Raw genomic sequence first — 18,850 nt, forward strand, 5'->3', positions numbered from 1 at the left:
GATTAATTACCACAACGGTTCCTAACTACTCTGCCTCTGCACAAAAGGACAGTAGGACATCACCACACCCACCCGGCCTCCCAACCTGAGGCCACTGTGGGCCAGTGCCTGTGGATGCCTATTAACTTCCAAAACCACCCAGCACACCCAGCCTATACAGGTCACTTGTATATCAGGCCACTTTTTCATGACTGGGAGAGAGAGCTATTTTCTCTAATTCATATAAACAATTATAGAAAGTCAACAAAATGAAAAGACAGAATCTCTCTAAAATGAAGAAACATGAAAAATCTTCAGGGAAAAAAGAAACCCTAAGAAAACAAAGATAAGTAAGCTGATTAAATATTTAAAGAAATGGTTATGCCCTGGCCGGTGCTGCTCAGTGGTCAGAATGTCGGCCCACATCAAAGGGTCAGGGGTTCGATTCCCAGTCAAGGGCTTGTATCTGGGTTTCAGGTTCATCCCTGGCCCCAGTAGGGGCATATGTGAAAGAACGAACCCAAAAACAATGAACAAAGTGGCAATAAGTAAACACTTCTCAATAATTACATTAAATGTAAATAGATTAAATGGTCCAATAAAAAGATATAGGGTATCGGAACAGACTCATCTATATGCTGCTTTTAAGAGACTCACCTCAAAGTGAAAGACACATAGGAACTCAAAGTGAAGGGATGGAGAAAAAAAATATTGCAAATAGAAACAAAAAGAAAGCTAGAGTAGCAATACTCATATCAGACAAAATAGACTTTAAAACAACAAAAAAATAACTGTAAAAAAGAACAATACATAGTTATAAAGGGGTCAATCCAAGAGGATATAATAATTGTGAATACCTATGCACCCAACACAGGGCCACCTAAATATATAAAGCAATGTTTAATGGACATAAGGGGAGAAATCCACAGTAATACAGTAGTAGGAGATTTTAATACCACACTCACATCAATGGACAAATCATCCAGACAGAAAATTAACAGGGAACATTGCCTTTAAATGTCACATTAGACGAGACTGACTTATAGTCATTTATAGATCGTTTAATCCCCAAACTGCAGTATACACATTTTTTCCAAGTGTACATAGAACATTCTCCAGGATAGACCACAAAATGTCACAAAACAAACATCAATAAATTCAGTAAGATTAAAATCAGACCAAGCATCTTTTCCAATCACAATAGCATAAAATTAGAAAAAAAAAAACTACAGGAAGACAACTGGAAAAACACAAATATGTGGAGACTAAACAATATGCCAAACAACCAATGGGTCAAAGAGAATATCAAACAAGAAAGCAACAATAACCTTGAGACAAATGGAAATAAAAACACAACTTTACAAAATGTATGGGATGCAGCAAAAGCAATTCTAAGAGTGAAGTCTACAACTATACAGACCAACCTTAAGAAACAAGAAAAATACCAAATAAACAACCTAACTCTAAACCTAAAGGAACTACAAAAAGAACAAACAAAACCCAAAATAAACAGAAGGAAGAGAAAAGCTAAGATCAGAGAAGAAATAAAGAAAACAGAAAATTACAAATCTTTAGCCAAACTAATCAAGAAAAAAAAGAAGAGCCCAAATAAGTAAAATCATAAATGAAAGAGGAGTTTCAGCTTACACCACAGAAATGCAAAGAATAAATTAAAGAATACTACAATTACATGCCAACAAAAAATGGAAAAATTTCTAGAATTACCTTCTAAGACTGAACCAGGGAGAAAAATAAAATCTAAAGAGACCAATTACTAGCAATGAGATTGAAGCAGTAATCAAAAAACTCCCAACAGCCCAACCGGCATGGCTCAATGGTTGAGCATCCACCCATAAACCAAGAGGTCACCGGTTTGACTCCCAGTCAGGGCACATGTCCAGGTTGTGGGCTCAATCCCCAGTCGGGGGCATGCAGGAGGCAGCCAATCGATGTTTCTCTCTCTCTATTCCTCTCCCTTCTCTCTAAGAAAAAAAACAAAAACAAACAAAACAAAAAACAATAAAAACATATTAAAAGAATCAACCAATGAATGCATGAATCAGTGGAACAACAAATCAATGTTTCTCTCCCTCTAAAATCAACAAAATAAAAATTTAAAAATAAAGACCTGACAAAGGAATTTGGTAAAGTTGCAGGATACAGAAACAATACAGTAGGTCCTTGGGTTAGTCGGATATCCATTCCTACGGCGCCATGTAAGGCAATTTTCACCGTAAGTCGGAACCCACCTACATAAGCACCTACATCACTCACATGGAGCACATACACAGCAGTAATGAAGTGAAACAGTAAAAAAAAATTTAAAAGAAAGATAACAATTCCTTACCTTTACTTGTGGTAAATAAATAAAAAACATAAAGCACATATGTACATACGTCAAAATGACAGAACTTTTTAACCCAAGGACTGCTTGTATACAGAATCAGTTGCTTTTTATGCACCAATAACGAACAATCAGAAGAAGAAATTAATAAAACAATCCCAGCCCTAGCCAGTTTGGCTCAGTGGATAGAACCTGTGGACTGAAAGGTCCCAGGTTTGATTCCCGTCAAGGGCACATGCCCAGGTTGCTGGCTCGATCCCCAGTAGGGGGCGTGCAGGAGGCAGCCAATCAATGATTCTCTATCATCATTGATGTTTCTCTCTCTCCCTCTCCCTCTCCCTTCCTCTCTGAAATCAATAAAAATATACTTAAAATGATAAAATAAAACAATCCCATTTACAACTGCATCGTTCCCTAGGAACAAATTTAACCAAAGAGGTGAATGAAAGACCTGGTCTCAGAAATTTATGACACTGAAGAAAGAAACTGAAGAAGATACAACTAAATGGAAGAATATAACTTGCTTGTGGATTGGAAGGATTAATATTGTAAAAATATCCTTACTACCTAAAGCAATATACAGATTCAGTGCAATCCCTATCAAAATACCAGTGCCATTCTCCTAAGAATTAGAACTAATCCTAAAAATGTAGTGAAACCACAAAATACTCCCAAATAGTCAAAATAATTTTGAGAAAGAACAAAGTGTGAGGTCTCACGCTCCCTGTTATCAAACTACACTGTGAAGTGTGAAGAGGCTGTTCCTTGAGCTGGGTCCAGCCAGATCCGAGCTGAACAGAGATTGCTTTCCATAACCTCCGCAGACCGTCTGATCCATGTACTTAGGAGTGGCCCCTAAGTTAGATACTGTGTGTGTGTGGGGATGCCTGGAAGATGCTGGCTGGCCTTATGCATTGGTTTCCCAGATATGCTGGTTCCTGAGACAGGCCCTCACCCTGCCCTGGGCAAGGATGTAAGGAGCACCTGGGGGAGTTCATGCCCCAGGTACTCCATCCATCCTGCCCTGTCCCACATTCTCGCTTAGCACCTGCCACATAGTGCAGAGGAAATCCCATCATCACCACTGCCCAAGACGCACCTCGCATGTAAGTTCCCTATTAATTACCAGACTAGAGTGGCACCCTATTTCTTGGGTCTTAACCTGCCCCCCACATATGGAGGTAGATTTCTAGTCTCGAGGCTTTCCTCTGGATCTGAGTGTACTGACAGTTGGTGAGCTGGCCAGGAGACTGAAGAAATGGGGTTTGGGAAAGAGGCATCCCCACAGGAAATCCCAGGCTGGCCATCAACCCCCATGTGGGGAGGGGAGGTCTGAATGCTAGATACCACGTGAGTATGGGGATGCCCTGAAGATGCAGGCTGGCCTTAGGCATTCGCTTAAGTACGCATACACCAGCAAGGAGGGGTGTGCTGGGCCACAGCTGTGGGCTGGCCCCTCTTACAGGTGAGGCAGATGGCCACTGACACCTGGATGGAGGTAGAAGCCAGTGTAACAACTAGAGGAAGAACTGATACTAGAAAAGGATGTCAGACTGTCTACAATTTTGTTAGCATTGGAACTGGCTGATAAGAGGTAGGGAGCAAGGCAATAGCTGGAAATCTTGGCTTGTCACTTTGTGAAACTGGGAGAATGCAGGCTCCCGCAGCCTCAGGTCCAAGCACTTGTGGCTAAGACAGGGTTGGGCCAAGTTTCAGCAAAAGACCAGAGAGTGTCTTTGTCTGGCTCATGCAGCCCTGGGACTCGGGGAGACAGCAATTCTATCTCAGCAGGAAGTGGAGAAGAGGAGCAGCATTACGAGCAGCTACATGGGCCTGAGTATGCCAGAGTACCCACTCCCTTGTAGGGTGGCCTGGCCAGATGACCATGACCATGACCATCCTGGGCAATGCTGGCCCTGGGAGTCTACAGAAGTACAAGAGATCCTAGAGCACTGGTCAAGTACCAGGGGATCTACACCCTGGTGTTTCAGGGGTCTGACTGCACCACGGCTACAGTAGGAATGGAAACAGATTTTGCAGACAGACGCCAGCAAATGGTACGGGACACTCATCCCATAGTGAGACACAGTATCTATGATGTCGGGCAATCTGCAGGTCTGGGGGAAGCCATGTGGTCTCAAGACAGAGTTTAAGCTGTGAGGAAGAGAGAAAAGGAAGGAAGGTCCTTTGAACAGAACCCACTGTTCATGGAAGCTGAGGGCTCTACATCTGTATGTTTATGTATGTCTACACATGTGTAGTATTTGTGTGATATTTTCTACCTCTGATGGTATTGCTAACTTGTAAAAACAAACCAGAAACCTCTATTTAATTGATTTAACAATAAATAAGCACTTGTAAGGATTGGCTATTCTAAAATTCCCAGAAGTATAGTTCCAAGTAAGAAAAAATACTGAAACATTAATTACTGGACATAGGTTCACCTACTTTTGTTTCCTTCTTAGAAACCTCTATTTCTAATGAAAACTAAGGGTTAAGAATTCTAATTAAGATGAAAGCAAATTAATAGGTATGTTTTTGGTAATAGAAGGTATAAGGTATTTATATACATTTTTGAGGGAATTGAAGGAAAGTGGATTTGTCCTAAAATAAGGTTGGTTATTTCTGAATGAGTAAGAGATAAAGTACAAGGGGAAAAAGAAAGTTGTAAGTTTGTAGAGAAGGAAACTTTGGAAAGACATGTTAATGTATAGTCAAACTAGTTAAGATTGGAATGAATTTAATTCAGTACATGAATTTAAATATCAAATCAAAAGCTGAGCCTTAGCCAGTTTGGTTTAGTGGATAAAATGTCAGCCTGCAGACCAAAGGGTCCCAGGTTTGATTCTGGTCAAGGGCATATACCTTGGTTGCAAGCTCCTCCCCGGTCCAGGCCACGGTTGGGGCTCCTGCAGGAGGCAACCAATTGATGTGTTTCCCTCACATCAATGTTTCTCTCGGTCTTTACCTCTCTCTTCTACTCTCCCTAAAAATCAATGGAAAAATATCCTCGGGTGAGAATTAACAAAATAAAACAAAAAAAAAGCTGATGCAAAATTAGAGTTCAGTTTTCCCCCTCCATGCTAAAAGTCTTCTGTACTACTGGTCTGATTCTTATAAGATTTATGTGAAAAGTTTTCTGCCGAAATGCAAAAATTCTATGATTTATCAAAATAATTTACTGTGTTTTATACTGTCTTACTCAGGTCTTCGACTGCTTAAGAAATCTGAAACTTAATAGTAAGAGCAAAGCTGAAACCGGTTTGGCTCAGTGGATAGAGCAGGGGTCCTCAAACGAGGCCCGCGGACCACATGCAAATAAATACAAATATTGTATTTGTTCCCGTTTTGTTTTTTTTACTTCAAAATAAGATATGTGCAGTGTGCATAGGAATTTGTTCATAGTTTTTTTTAAAACTATAGTCCGGCCCTCCAACGGTCTGAGGGACAGCGAACTGGCCCCCTGTTTAAAAAAGTTTGAGGACCCCTGGGATAGAGCGTCGGCCTGCGGACTGAAAGGTCCTGGGTTCGATTCCGGTCAAGGGCATGTACCTTGGTTGCGGGCACATCCCTAGTAGATGTGCAGGAGGCAGCTGATCGATGTTTCTCTCTCATCAATGTTTCTAACTCTCTATCTCTCTCCCTTCCTCTCTGTAAAAAATCAATAAAATATATTTTTAAAAAATAGTAAGAGCTAAGTTTTACTAGCAATTAGGCTTATTTGGGAAGCACTATCAAATACATAATAATAACTTTATTTATTTGTATTTTAATAATACAAACTTTGTGTTGTATTTGTATAAGTGTAATTTTTTTTTTAAATATATTTTATTGAGTTTTTACAGAGAGGAAAGGAGAGAGATAGAGAGTCAGAAACATCAATGAGAGAGAAACATCGACCAGCTGCCTCCTGCACACTCCCCACTGGGGATGTGCCCGCAACCAAGGTACATGCCCCTGACCGGAATTGAACCCGGGACCTTTCAGTCCGCAGGCCGATGCTCTATCCACTGAGCCAAACCGGCCTTGGCAGTATAAGTGTAATTTATAAGTGTTCCAGAAAGTATATGAAATTCTCGGAAATCTGAGATGTCCTGGTGTAGGATGTCTATTGTCAAAATTGAGGCACACACTAATAGGACTGAACTTGAGTATGAGCATGTGGCGCATGTGGATAAAGTCTATTATGCTTCAATAAAAATGGCCCCTCCCCTGGCCAGCTTGCTCAGTGGTTAGAGCATAGTTCTGTTCACTGAAGGGTCGCGTGTTGGATTCCCAGTCGGGGCACATACCCAGGGTGCAGGTTCAATCTTTGGTCAGGGTGCATATGGGAGGCAGCTGATCAATGTTTACCTCTCATATCAATGTTTCTCTCTCTCTCTCTCTCTTGCCCTCTTCCTTCCTCTCTCTCTAGAATCGATGAAAAAAGCATGTCCTTGGTTGAGAATTTTTTTAAAAAGGCCCCTCCTTGCCAGACTTTTGCCATCCTGACATCCTTGTAACATGGCAGCAGTCTGCTCCTGAATGGGAGAAACTAAGAGAGTCAACAATGGCTGTAAATTGAACACACACCCAGGCTCCCTGGAGGCCCCATTTCTGAGTTTGCTTTCCTTCATGCACCGCAGTGCATTTATGCCGGCCTTCATTCAACTGCCACTCATACTGTCCTCAGTCAAGGCTGATGCCCTCACAGTGACAAAGAGACTATTGGAAAATGTTTCCCACTTGGAGTATTCCTTCAAGTGCTCCTTCAAGACTATTTACCGCCCTGACCGGTTTGGCTCAGTGGATAGAGCGTCGGCCTGTGAACTGAAGGGTCCCAGGTTCGATTCCAGGCAAGGGCATGTACCTTGGTTGCGGGCACATCCCCAGTAGTGGGTGTGCAGGAGGCAGCTGATTGATGTTTCTCTCTCATTGATGTTTCTAACTCTCTATCCCTCTCCCTTCCTCTCTGTAAAAAATCAATAAAATACATTAAAAAAAAAAGACTATTTACCTAGCCCCACCTAGGAATGGTGGCTCAGCACAGTCATTGTTTTGCTTCCTGACCCCTGTGAAATGGACTCATTATGTTGATGACATGACATTAACCTGTGAAAATTTGCCTCTGCTGCAGAGAACCTTGCAGGCTTTACTGGATCACCGACAACAGAAAGGATAAGCAGTGAATCTGAAGAGAATTCAAGGTCCAGACACCACAGTAAAGTTTCTGGAAGTTCTGTGTTGTACCCAAGGCCATCACTGAGAAAGTAAAGCCTACCCACACCAAAAAATGTAAAAGAGGTACAGGCTCTTGTAGGAATTTGGGGTACTAGTGAACATTTATATGCCATTTAGTACAAAGCCTTCTCCTAGTTAAGAAGGGGCATATATGGGGCTGGGGAGCTGAACAACAATCTACCTTTGAGAAAGCAAAAACACTGGTCAAACAGACTGAAGTTCCTAGACTCTCCTGAACAGGACTGACATTTGAGTTAGATGTCTCAGTAACCCCAGAAGGTCTGGGTGGGGTTTGATAGCAAAAACAGCAAAGGGAGCCCTGGCCGGTGTGGCTCAGTTGGTTGGGTGCTGTCCTCTGCACTGAAAGGTTGCTGGTCGATTCCCGGTCGGGGCATAAGCCCAAGTTGCGGGCTTGATCCCTAGTAGAGGGTGTGTAGGAGGCAGCCGATCGCTGTTTTGCTCTCGCATTGATGTTTCTTTCTCTCTCTCTCTCTCTGTCCTTCTCCCTTCCTCTCTCTTTAAAAAAAAAAAAAAAAAAGTCCTACCTGATTTGGCTCAGTGAATAGAGCGTCAGCCTGCAGACAGAAAGGTCTCGTGTTCGATTCCGGTCAAGTACATATGCCCGGGTTTTGGGTTCGATCCCTAGTAGGCGTGCAGGAGGCAGCCGATCAATGATTCTCTCTCATCATGGATATTTCTATTTCTCTCTCCCTCTTCCTTCCTCTCTGAAATCAATAAAAATATGTATTTTTTAAAAAGCTAAAAAGTTTTTGCACAGCAAAGGAAACCATCAACAAAACAAAGAACAACCCACTAAATGGGAAAATGTATTAGTCAATGATACATCCAATAAAGGGTTAATATCCAAAATATATATGGAACTCATACAACTTAACACCCAAAACCAAACAATCCAATTAAAAATTTGGCAGAGGATCTGAATAGACATTTCTCCAAAGAGAATACACAGATGGCCAATAGACATGAAAAGATGCTCAATGTCAGTAATCATCAGCAAAATGCAAATTAACCAAAATGAGATCTCACCTCATACTTGATAGAATGGCTATCATCAATATACCAACAAATACCAAGTGTTGGCAAGGATGTGGAGAGAAAAAGAATGCTCATGCACTGTTGGTGAGATTGCAAACTGGTGTAGCCACTATGGAAAACAGTATAAAGGTTCCTTAAAAAATGAAACTAGAACTGCCTTATGAACCAGCGATTCCACTTCTGGGTATTTATCTGAAGAAATCCAAAGACTACCAGTATATATGAGAAGACATATGCACCCCCATATTCATAGCGACATTATTTATAATAGCCAAGATATGGAAGCAACCTAAGTGTTCATCGCTAGACAACTGGATAAAGATATGGTACATATATACTGTGGAGTATTACTTGGTCATTAAAAAAAAAAGAAATTTTATCATTTGTAACAACATGGATGGTCCTAGAGGGTATCATGCTAAGTGAAATTAGAGAAAAACAAATACTGCATGACCTTACTTATATGTGGAATCTAAAGAACAAAACAACTGGATAAACAAAACAGAAAGAAACCCATAAATGGAGAACAAGCTGATGGCTGCCAAAGGGGACGATGGGAGTACAAAATAAATAAAAAAGAATATTTCCAATTGGGTTGCACTGGTCTAGAGGAAGCATATCTATCCCATCTTCCAAAAACACTTTTAGTAGTATCATCACCCACGTGAAAACACATTTTAAAATATCACTTAAAGAATTATTTAAAAAAATAAAAAAGATAAAGATAAGAATTCACACACACACACACACACACACATCTCACATACCCTCCCACCCCTCTCCTACACACATGGAGGAAGTCCTAGGTTCAGTGCCTCGCTCCTCCAAGACACTAGCAGAACAGTTCCCCACCTTACAGATGAGAAAGCTAAGGCTCATAAAGAAGTGAGTAGCATGGCCGAAACCGGTTTGGCTCAGTGGATGGAGCATCGGCCTGCAGACTGAAGGGTCCCAGGTTCGATTCCGGTCAAGGGCATGTGCCTGGGTTGCGGGCACATCCCCAGTGGGAGATGTGCAGGAGGCAGCTGATCGATGTTTCTCTCTCATCGATGTTTCTAACTTTCTATCTCTCTCCCTTCCTCTCTGTAAAACATCAATAAAATATAAAGAAGAAGTGAGTGGCATGACTGCCAAGTTCCATCCTACACATGCCGGCCACCCAGAAACATTACTTAGGAAGCCATGCAGCCCTGCCGTGTCATGGGCCCAGGCTAATCAAACACATCCTGCTGTAACAGTGATCTCTGCTGGGAATGCTGGAAGCTTCATGGACTCAGATTGGAGGATGACCCCTTCATCTCAACTAACTCAAGGAACTGAGTACATCTCCCACAATGATGCAAGCAAAACACCAGCTGACTGTCACCTGGGGGGATGTCGGCATCTCCACGTCATAGCACAGTGAGGCAGATGGTAGTCACCAGGCTGCTCCTGGGCCTCGCTGTTAGTCCGTCAGTCAAGCACAGATGCCCTCACATGTCGGTGCATGTATCTACACAAACTGGCTCCTTTGTCCCCTCAGCAGTAACAGATTTTCCTACAGTTCCTCGAATTGAAGCTGCATGTGAAGAACACTCTCCTGAACAGCCAGAGTCAAAGAAGGAATCGCAGGGGGACTGGAAATACTCAGAGATGAAGAAAGGGGAGAAACACGGAAGCCGGCTAAGGCAGCACCCAGAGGGAAGCCCATAGCTATGAACGCCTGCATTCAAAAAGGAGTCTTAAGACAATCACCTAACCTTCCACCCCAGGAAACAAAGAAAAGGAGCAAACTAAACCCAAAGCAGGGAAGTCATTATCCTGGTGAGGGCCTGCAAGCTGCTCTAAACCCCTTGCCCTAGCCCAGTGGACCAGAAGGAAACGCACAAAAACATGAGCAGGATTTCATCCTTCTTTTTTGGTTATTTTCAAAACTTCTTTGGAGGGCCACACGAGATTTATATCCAACAAGCCCACAAGAATTAGAGTAGTAACAAAGCACTTGAAGTTTGGGTCTAAAAGAACAAAAGCGTAAGAATCTAAGTGCAGCCACAGGCAAATTTCGCCCCCCAGCCTCACCTCCACCTGTGACAGGTGGTGACCCGGTTTCCCCTGGCCCACCTAGCCCCGCTCACCTTGCGAGCCCAGCCAAGCAGAAGGGTGTTGTACATGGGCAAGGTGAGTGCCCGCTGCTGCCGGGACTTGCTGTGATGCATGACCAGCACGTGGTGGGCGAGGGGCAGCTGGTCCGCAAGCACGCAGCACTCCAAGAAGGCCAGAAGCCTCTGCTGCTGGGCCTCGTACCGCATCTTGGAGAGCCTATTCGCCTGATCATGCTGCTCCTCTCGGCTCAGCCTCTTAGGGGCCTCCTGTAGCAGCTGGGCCAGCTGCTCCTCCCAGGGACTCCTGGGGGTGCTGCGTTCCCAACGCTGCAGCCAGCCTGCCAGCTGCCTATTCAGCAGTTGGGGCTCCACACGCAGCTGATGCTTGCGGGCCTGCTTCTGCAGGTTTTCCTCCAGCTTTTGCTTGCGCTTCTGCATCACGAGCTTCTCCTTGTGCAACTTCTGTGCCCAGCGGCTGGTGAGCCCCAGGGCAGCACCCTCGTTTCCTGCCTCCACCTTCCTGGGTGATTGGGAGCCATCGGCCTCTGGGATTCGAGCCACATCCAACAGCTTCGCCCTCATCTCTGAAACATTGTCGGCCTGCAGCTGCCGCACTCTGGCCTCCAGCACTGTGGGGAGGCAAAGGGCAAGGATGTCAGGGGAACCTGGTTCAAATCCCTCCAAACACCCTGCCAGCCAGGAGGTAGGAGGCAGCTGGTCTCACCTGCTCTTGAGGCCTCCCTTCTATGTATTTGCTGATAACTCCCACATGTCCCTGGACTTCTAAGCATATGCACCCCACTCACCTACTTAGCACCTCTCCACCCAGTCCCCCGAGCACTAAACTTCCCATACACGCTCCTGATGGCCCCTCCGCATCTGTCACCACAGCTCTGTCTTCCAGGTGCTCAGCCCAAAACTCCAGGGATGTCTACACCGCTCTCCCTCCAAGTCCATTCTGTTGGCACATCCCCAGGGCTCTGTTCTCAAAAGCTACCCAGGTGCCCCCATGGCCTCCCACTGCCCCTACCACTCACTCTGCTCCAGCCATAATGGCCTCCAGGCCTTTGCACTTGCTGCTTGTGCTGACTCGAAGGCTCTCACCAAGGATTCCCAGCCCAGCCCTGCTCTGCAGGACCAGCAGCTCTGTTCTCTGCAGTTCTGTTGTCACAGTTCCCAAGACACTGAACTAGCAAATACAGAGCCACGGCTCCTGGGGAAACACAAGGTTCCTGCGAGCTTCCAATCACATTTCTGCCAGCTGATCAGCACATCCTGTTTTATGTATGTTTCTGTTTAAGAGCCCTTATCTCACATACATTGCTAATTCAGTAACATTAAGCTCACAGTCAACAGCACTATCACTCACACCTGAACAAAGTGAGCTAACATTTTCTCCAAAAGGCACAGCGCTGCCTTCCTGCTCAGGACCAATGGACAGAACCCCAGCTTTACACCTGATGCCACTTAAACAGCAACACCACCAACAAACAGCACAAAAATGTAAAAGCATGGCACCAAGTACACCTGGAAAGGCCGCTGCTTTCCAGGATGCACTGAAATAAAGCAGAACGTCCTTGGTCCCACCTCAGTGCGGTACACGCACATCAGGAAGCTGCAATGTTCACTGCTCTGCACATGTCCATACACGATCATGAAAACTCCTCAAGAATTGGTTTGGGGTTGCAAATCAATTTTAACTGCTTTGCAAATATGCAATCAGTGGATCAACTACATTCATCTTCTGCCTGCACCTCTAATTACAACATCAAGCCCCAGAGTAGGAGGCCAGCACACAGAAGGGGCTCTAGAAGGATTCATGGAAATGAAAAGACAAGCATAAACTTGGCCCTCAGAGTGGCTGAAATTCAGGAGAATCAAACACACAGGAGAGACCTGCAGGGTGGAACATGTCGAGGAGAAATGAGGCAGATGTGGGAGAAAACAGGGACATCTAAGCTGAGCTGGAAGACGCGATCCCTGGCTCCTGCAGGAGGCAAACAATTAATGTGTCTCTCTCACATGGATGTTTCTCTCTCCTCCACCTTCCTCCCATTCACTCTCTCTAAAAATCCATGGATGCTGCCCTAGCTGGTTTGGCTCAGTACATAGAACATTGGCCTGCAGACTGAAGGGTCCTGGGTTTGATTCCAGTCAAGGGCACATGACCAGCTTGCGGCTCGATCCCCAGTAGGGGGCGTGTAGGAGGCAGCCGATCAATGATTCTCTCTCATCATTGATGTTTCTATCTCTCTCTCCCTCTCCCTTCCTCTCTGAAGTCAATAAAAATATTTTTAAAAATAAAAATAAAAAATCAATGGATGCTGTATACCTGAAACTAATACAAAATAATATTGAACATAAACTGTAACTGAAAAAAAATTTTTAAATAAATTAAAAATACTTAAATTTTAAAAAATCAATGGAAAAAATATCCTTGGGTGAGGAAAACAAAAACAAAAGAAAAAAGAAGTACCTGCAATACACATACACAAAGCAGGTCTCTATCCAAGAGCCCTGATGGTCTGTCCTTACCTTGCTTTCTGTATAGGATTCTATCTTCAGCTGTGGTATAATATTTTGTTTTGTTTCTGTTTTTTATTTTTATTTGCATGTCATCCTTGTGCAGGAGCCATGCTAATCTTTTCTGTATCATTACAATTTTAGTATATGTACTGCCGAAGTGAGCACTGTTTGTTTTTTAAATTAAATTGTGTCCTTGTGGTGAATAAATTAAATACATTTTTGTTTTGTTCCTTTTTACAAAAAACAATTAGGTTGGTAAGAAACAAAAGGTGTGTAAAGCTGCAGGTGTGTACAGTTGTAGGTGCATGGATGTTGCAGGTTTGTGTAAGTTGCAGAAGTTATATTCAAAAGGTGTATAAGTTGCGTAGGGAGTGTGGATGTTGCAGAGGTGTGTGGAGGAGGGATCTTAATAATGTTAGCACCTCCGAGGCAGAGAGACAGCCTCTGAGTCACCCAGCAGCATCTGTTGGGTCAGCACCATGAAGGGCTTGCTGTGATGCATCGCAGGTGCCTCTTGGCCCATTGTGCTCCCACAGGTTGAGCTCCCGCCATGTCCCCTAGCTGGTCTGGGGAATCTAGACAACACTCCAGCGGACCAAACGGTAGCCTGAGACCCGAGCAATGACATCAGGAAGCACATGCTTTACTTCTACTACAGCCAAGTGGTGCAGGGCTTTGACTGTGGCTCCAAACAGCTGGGCATCCCCACAGCTAACTTTCCTCAAAAAATCCTATATAATAAAAGCCTAATATGCAAATTGACCAACCAGTGGAAAGACAGTGAAACAACTAGTCACTATGATGCACACTGACCACCAGGGGGCAGACGCTCAATGCAGGAGCTGTCCCCAGCCTGCAGGCCCCAGGTCAGCCAAGGTAGGTGTCAGTGAGGGGGCCCCCCTCCCCGATCACCTCACCAGTCGCCCCACAGATTGGCCCTGATTGCCAGCCAGGCCTAGGGACCCTACCTGTGCACGAATTTCATGCACTAGGCCTCTAGTAGTAGATAATCTTCCAGTTAATGTATCCATCGGCATTTTTTATGAATGGGCCAGTGTTGTAAATGGAGATGTCTATAAAATGATAGTGAAAACAGGATGAAACTCATACTACAAGACTACAAAAAGTCCATGGAAACTCATATCATGCATACTTTCAAAGAGGACTTCATGGGGAAATCTTCAATGTGGCCACTGTTGGTTACCTCAGATCAGAAAAAAACTTTGATTCTCTGGAGCAGCGGTTCTCAACCTGTGGGTCGCGACCCCTTTGGGGGTCGAACAACCCTTTCACAGGGGTCGCCTAAATACTACATCCTGCATATCAGATATTTACATTACGATTCATAACAGTAGCAAAATTACAGTTATGAAGTAGCAACGAAAATAATTTTATGGTTGGGGGTCACCACAACATGAGGAACTGTATTAAAGGATTGTGGCATTAGGAAGGTTGAGAACCACTGCTCTAGAGTCACTTATTTCAACAATTCAAGATGATATTGAGGAAGTTAAGAAACAACTAGATTGCCCTAGCTGGTTTGACTCAGTGGATAGAGCATCAGCCTGCTGACTCAAGGGTCACTGGTTCGATTCCGGCCAAGGGCATGTACCTTAGTTGCGGGCACATCCCCAGTGGGGAATGTGCAAGAGGCAGATGATCGATGTTTCTCTCTCATCGATGTTTCTAACTCTCTATCCCTCTCCCTTCCTCTCTGTAAAAAATCAATAAAATGTATTTAAAAAAAAAAAGAAACAACTAGATTGACTAGAACATTTGAAGCTCAAAGAAGACAATTTCTTATAGGTTCCTAAAAGTAAAATGATGAATGGCCACTGATGAAAAATCATATTTATTCATTCACTGCTTTCTACTATTTTACTACTCATAACTATTTCTTTTGTTGTTCTTTTTAATCCTCACCCAAGGATATGATTTTATTGATTTTTAAAGAGAGAGAGCAAGGGGCGGGGGGAGAGGGGGGAGAGAAACACTGATGTGAAAAACATAGATTGGTGCCTCCCATATGTGCCCCGACTGGGGATTGAACCCACAACCTAAGTATGTGCCCTGACTGGGAATCAAACCCACAACCTTTTGGTGTACGGGACGATGCTTCAACCAACTGAGCCACTGGCTAGGGCTCATCTTGGTTATATTTTAAAAATCATAAATTTCTGCCCTTTCTCTCTCTCTCTAAAATCAGTAAGTAAATAAATAAATTTTTAAAAGTAAATGTATTAAATAAAGGTTGGCTAAGTGGATAGAGCAGGGGTGGGCAAACTTTTTGACTCGAGGGCCACAATGGGTTCTTAAACTGGACCGGAGGGCCAGAACAAAAGCATGGATGGAGTGTTTGTGTGAACTAATATAAATTCAAAGTAAACATCATTACATAAAAGGGTACGGTCTTTTTTTTTTTTTTAGTTTTATTCATTTCAAACGGGCCGGATCCGGCCCACAGGCCGTAGTTTGCTCACTGCTGGGATAGAGTGTCAGTCTGTGAACTGAAAGGTCCCAGGTTCAATTCCTGGACACATGCCCCACTTGCAGGCTCGATCCCCAGGAGGCCTGTAGGAGGCAGCCGATCAATGATTCTCTTTCATCACTGATGTTTCTATCTCTTTCTCCCTCTCTGAAATCAATAAAAATATATTTTTTAAAAAGTAAATGTATTAAGTAGAGGTTGGATAATTTATTATAAAACTAAGGGGGAAATTCATACATTGTATTTTCGGTATTTTGTTCATTAATAAATTACAAACATGAAGACTTGTGAAATTTTATTTTAATTGGTCATTTCCTTTATAAGGTCAAATCATTATATTGTGTTCATTTTTGTTACTGCTGCCTTAGTTCTAATTGATTTAGACTCCCTCTGCCTATCATTTTTTTGTCTGTCTTTTAAAACATTAAAATGAGTGTTTTTCGGGGGGGAGGGGAAAGAATTTTATATATGACCAAGCTAACTAAGATTGGAATGGATAACTAAGTCAGTTGCATTATTTATATGTGTATAAGTATGTATGTAAACTCTCATCAGATCTTTAATCATGGTCAGTTAAAAATCTTTTGTCGCCCAACTGGCGTGGCTCAGTGGTTGAGTTGAACGAGGAGGTTGTGGTTCAATGCTCGGTCAGGCACCCACCTGGGTGGCAAGAAGCAGCCAATCAATGATTCTCTCTCACTGTTTTGATCCCTCTCCCCCTCTCCCTTCCTCTCTGAAATAAAAATATATATATTTTGTCATTTACAGACAGTTACTGTTTTACTCTGACCGGTAAAATGTTCTAAAAATGTTCCTTCTTCAGATAAATTTATGGAGAAGACTGACACTCTAAGATACAGATTTCTAATTAACTTTCAGATCACAACATTGAATACAGTGAAGATTTACAGAACTCTAAGAAAAACTGGATTCAGCCAAGACCGGTTTGGCTCAGTGGATAGAGCGTCGGCCTGCGGACTGAAAGGTCCCAGGTTCGATTCCGGTCAAGGGCATGTGCCTGGGTTGCGGGCACATCCCCAGTGGGAGATGTGCTGGAGGCGGCTGATCGATGTTTCTCTCTCATCGATGTTTCTAACTCTCTATCTCTCTCCCTTCCTCTCTGTAAAAAATCAATAAAAATATATTTAGAAAAAAAAGAAAAACTGGATTCACAAAACTGCTAACAAAAAGATCAAGATCAATAAGAATAACATGGGAATAAATGAACTGATAAGGACTGGGTTTTTTTATCCTTGTTTTCCAGATATAAGAATTTTTTTCCTTCTAAGGTAGCTATGACCAGCCCTCCCCCAACCTGCAATTTAGTAAATTATAATTTTGTAAGCAGAATTAAAACATTTACCTTTCCTTCCTACTTGATTCCTCCAGAATTTCAGATACACATACACACACACACACACACACACACACACACACACACATAATTGATTTCAGAGAGGAAGGGAGAGGCAGAGAGATAGAAACATCAATGATGAGAGAGAATCACTGATTGATTGAGAATCAATCAATCAGTGATTGCCTGTCTTCTGCACACCCCCTACTGAGGATGAAGCCTGCAACCCTGGCATGTGCCCTTGACCGGAATCGAATCTGGGACCCTTCAGTTCACAGGCCGACACTCTATCCACTGAGCCAAACCGGCTAGGGCCAGGTACTCTTAACTAATCCAAATTTAAAGGTGTTGACTTTTGGATTCATGTTTCCCAATTTAAAGAAAACTCTTGCACCTAACAGACTGCTCAACCAAGAGGATGTGAAGTTTAAAATTACTAGGAAGTGAAGAAGACAACACCTGTTGTCGACAACTAACCCAAGATTCCAGATCAGGCCTGTATAACCTACACACCTTCCTTTTCCTTACTTCTCACAAATAATGAGGCCAAGCACTCATTATATATTTTGTTTCCCCTTAATTTCCATCTGGGATGATAGCTCCACAAGGGACATCATCTTTAAACCTACTTCACAAGTCAAAACATGCAACTATTTACATACGTAGTCAGGTTTGATACCTGGCATGTCAGCCCTAATGAAGGTACCAGATTTGGAAGAATACTTTTCCTTGGGCAGGTATTACAATGAATAAATATACACTATTAGAAACGTATCCAGCCCTGACCGGTTTGGCTCAGTGGATAGACCGTTGGCCTGCGGACTCAAGGGTCCTAGGTTCGATTCCGGTCAAGGGCATGTACCTTGGCTGCGGGCACATCCCCAGTAGGGAGTGTGCAGGAGGCAGCTGATCGATGTTTCTCGTTCATCATGTTTCTAACTCTCTATCCCTCTCCCTTTCTCTCTGTAAAAAATCAATAAAAAATAAAAATAAAAAATAAAAAGAAACGTATCCAAAACCTTAGAGGAAATTGCTAGAGCTACCGCTAAAACAACAGCCAATCGGGAAAAAAAAATCTTTAAGTTCCCTTGTGTGAATTATAACTGCTATTGACCATATCCTAGCTGAGCAAGGTGGGGTTTCCTCTGTTAGGTGTACTTGGATAAAACACCTCTGGTAAAATAAAGGAAAAAACTAGATAAAATTCAGGCACAAGTCAAATGATTAAATACAGTGCCCACTGACACCTCACGGTTCTCTAACATCTTCAGCTGACTTCTCTCAGGTATCACCCCGGCTCAGACCTATTCTTCATATTGGACTTAGCATTTTGTTTGTACAGAAACTTTGGCTGTTCTAGATCACTGTTTTGCACAGTTCGATGTTATAAAGGTACCATTTTGATAATGGTTGTTCAAAGTTTTGAAACTATCACTAAGGCCTGAGACTTCATATGAGAAACTCAAGAAACTACAGATGTTCATCCTTAAAGAAATATGGGCGGGGAATATGACGGCAAAGCCTTCCTCTGTTCTGGCGCTCATTGCTCAAATGTGTCCTGAGGCTCCTGAAAAACTACCTTCCCTGCATGGGACATGACATGCCAGGAATGAGTCTTCCTGGTGATGAGGAAACAGCAATGGCATGACATATCGAAAATGAGCCACCTGACAACGAAGGACCAACGATGCTTTTAATAACTTATCAGTGCTGCTTTTTGATGGTTGACCAGCAATGTTTTCAAGGAAAGATCTTCAACAAAAGGGAGGAAATGTCAAAAAAAAAAAGGAGCCACTTTAAAA

At 43.1% G+C, this 18,850-nt stretch overlaps 1 protein-coding gene, 1 non-coding gene and 1 pseudogene across 3 annotated transcripts in view; 1 reads left to right on the forward strand and 2 right to left on the reverse strand.

The window, feature by feature from the left end:
- POLRMT (RNA polymerase mitochondrial) overlaps positions 1-18,850 on the reverse strand; it is a 30,996-nt gene that overhangs the window by 10,132 nt on the left and 2,014 nt on the right. For both annotated transcript variants that reach the window (XM_036313811.1, XM_036313810.1), the window contains exon 3: positions 10,714-11,309. In XM_036313811.1, coding sequence (XP_036169704.1) covers positions 10,714-11,309 — 596 coding nt within the window. The remainder of the gene's footprint in view (positions 1-10,713; positions 11,310-18,850) is intronic.
- On the reverse strand, positions 13,264-13,371 carry LOC118659403. Its single transcript, XR_004968535.1, has one exon. It is a non-coding gene; the product is annotated as a U6 spliceosomal RNA (small nuclear RNA).
- Positions 13,703-15,045, forward strand: LOC118657811 (annotated as a pseudogene).

This window comes from Myotis myotis, unplaced genomic scaffold (assembly GCF_014108235.1).
Source record: "Myotis myotis isolate mMyoMyo1 unplaced genomic scaffold, mMyoMyo1.p scaffold_m19_p_6, whole genome shotgun sequence".
In the NCBI taxonomy this organism is placed as follows: Eukaryota; Metazoa; Chordata; class Mammalia; order Chiroptera; family Vespertilionidae; genus Myotis; species Myotis myotis.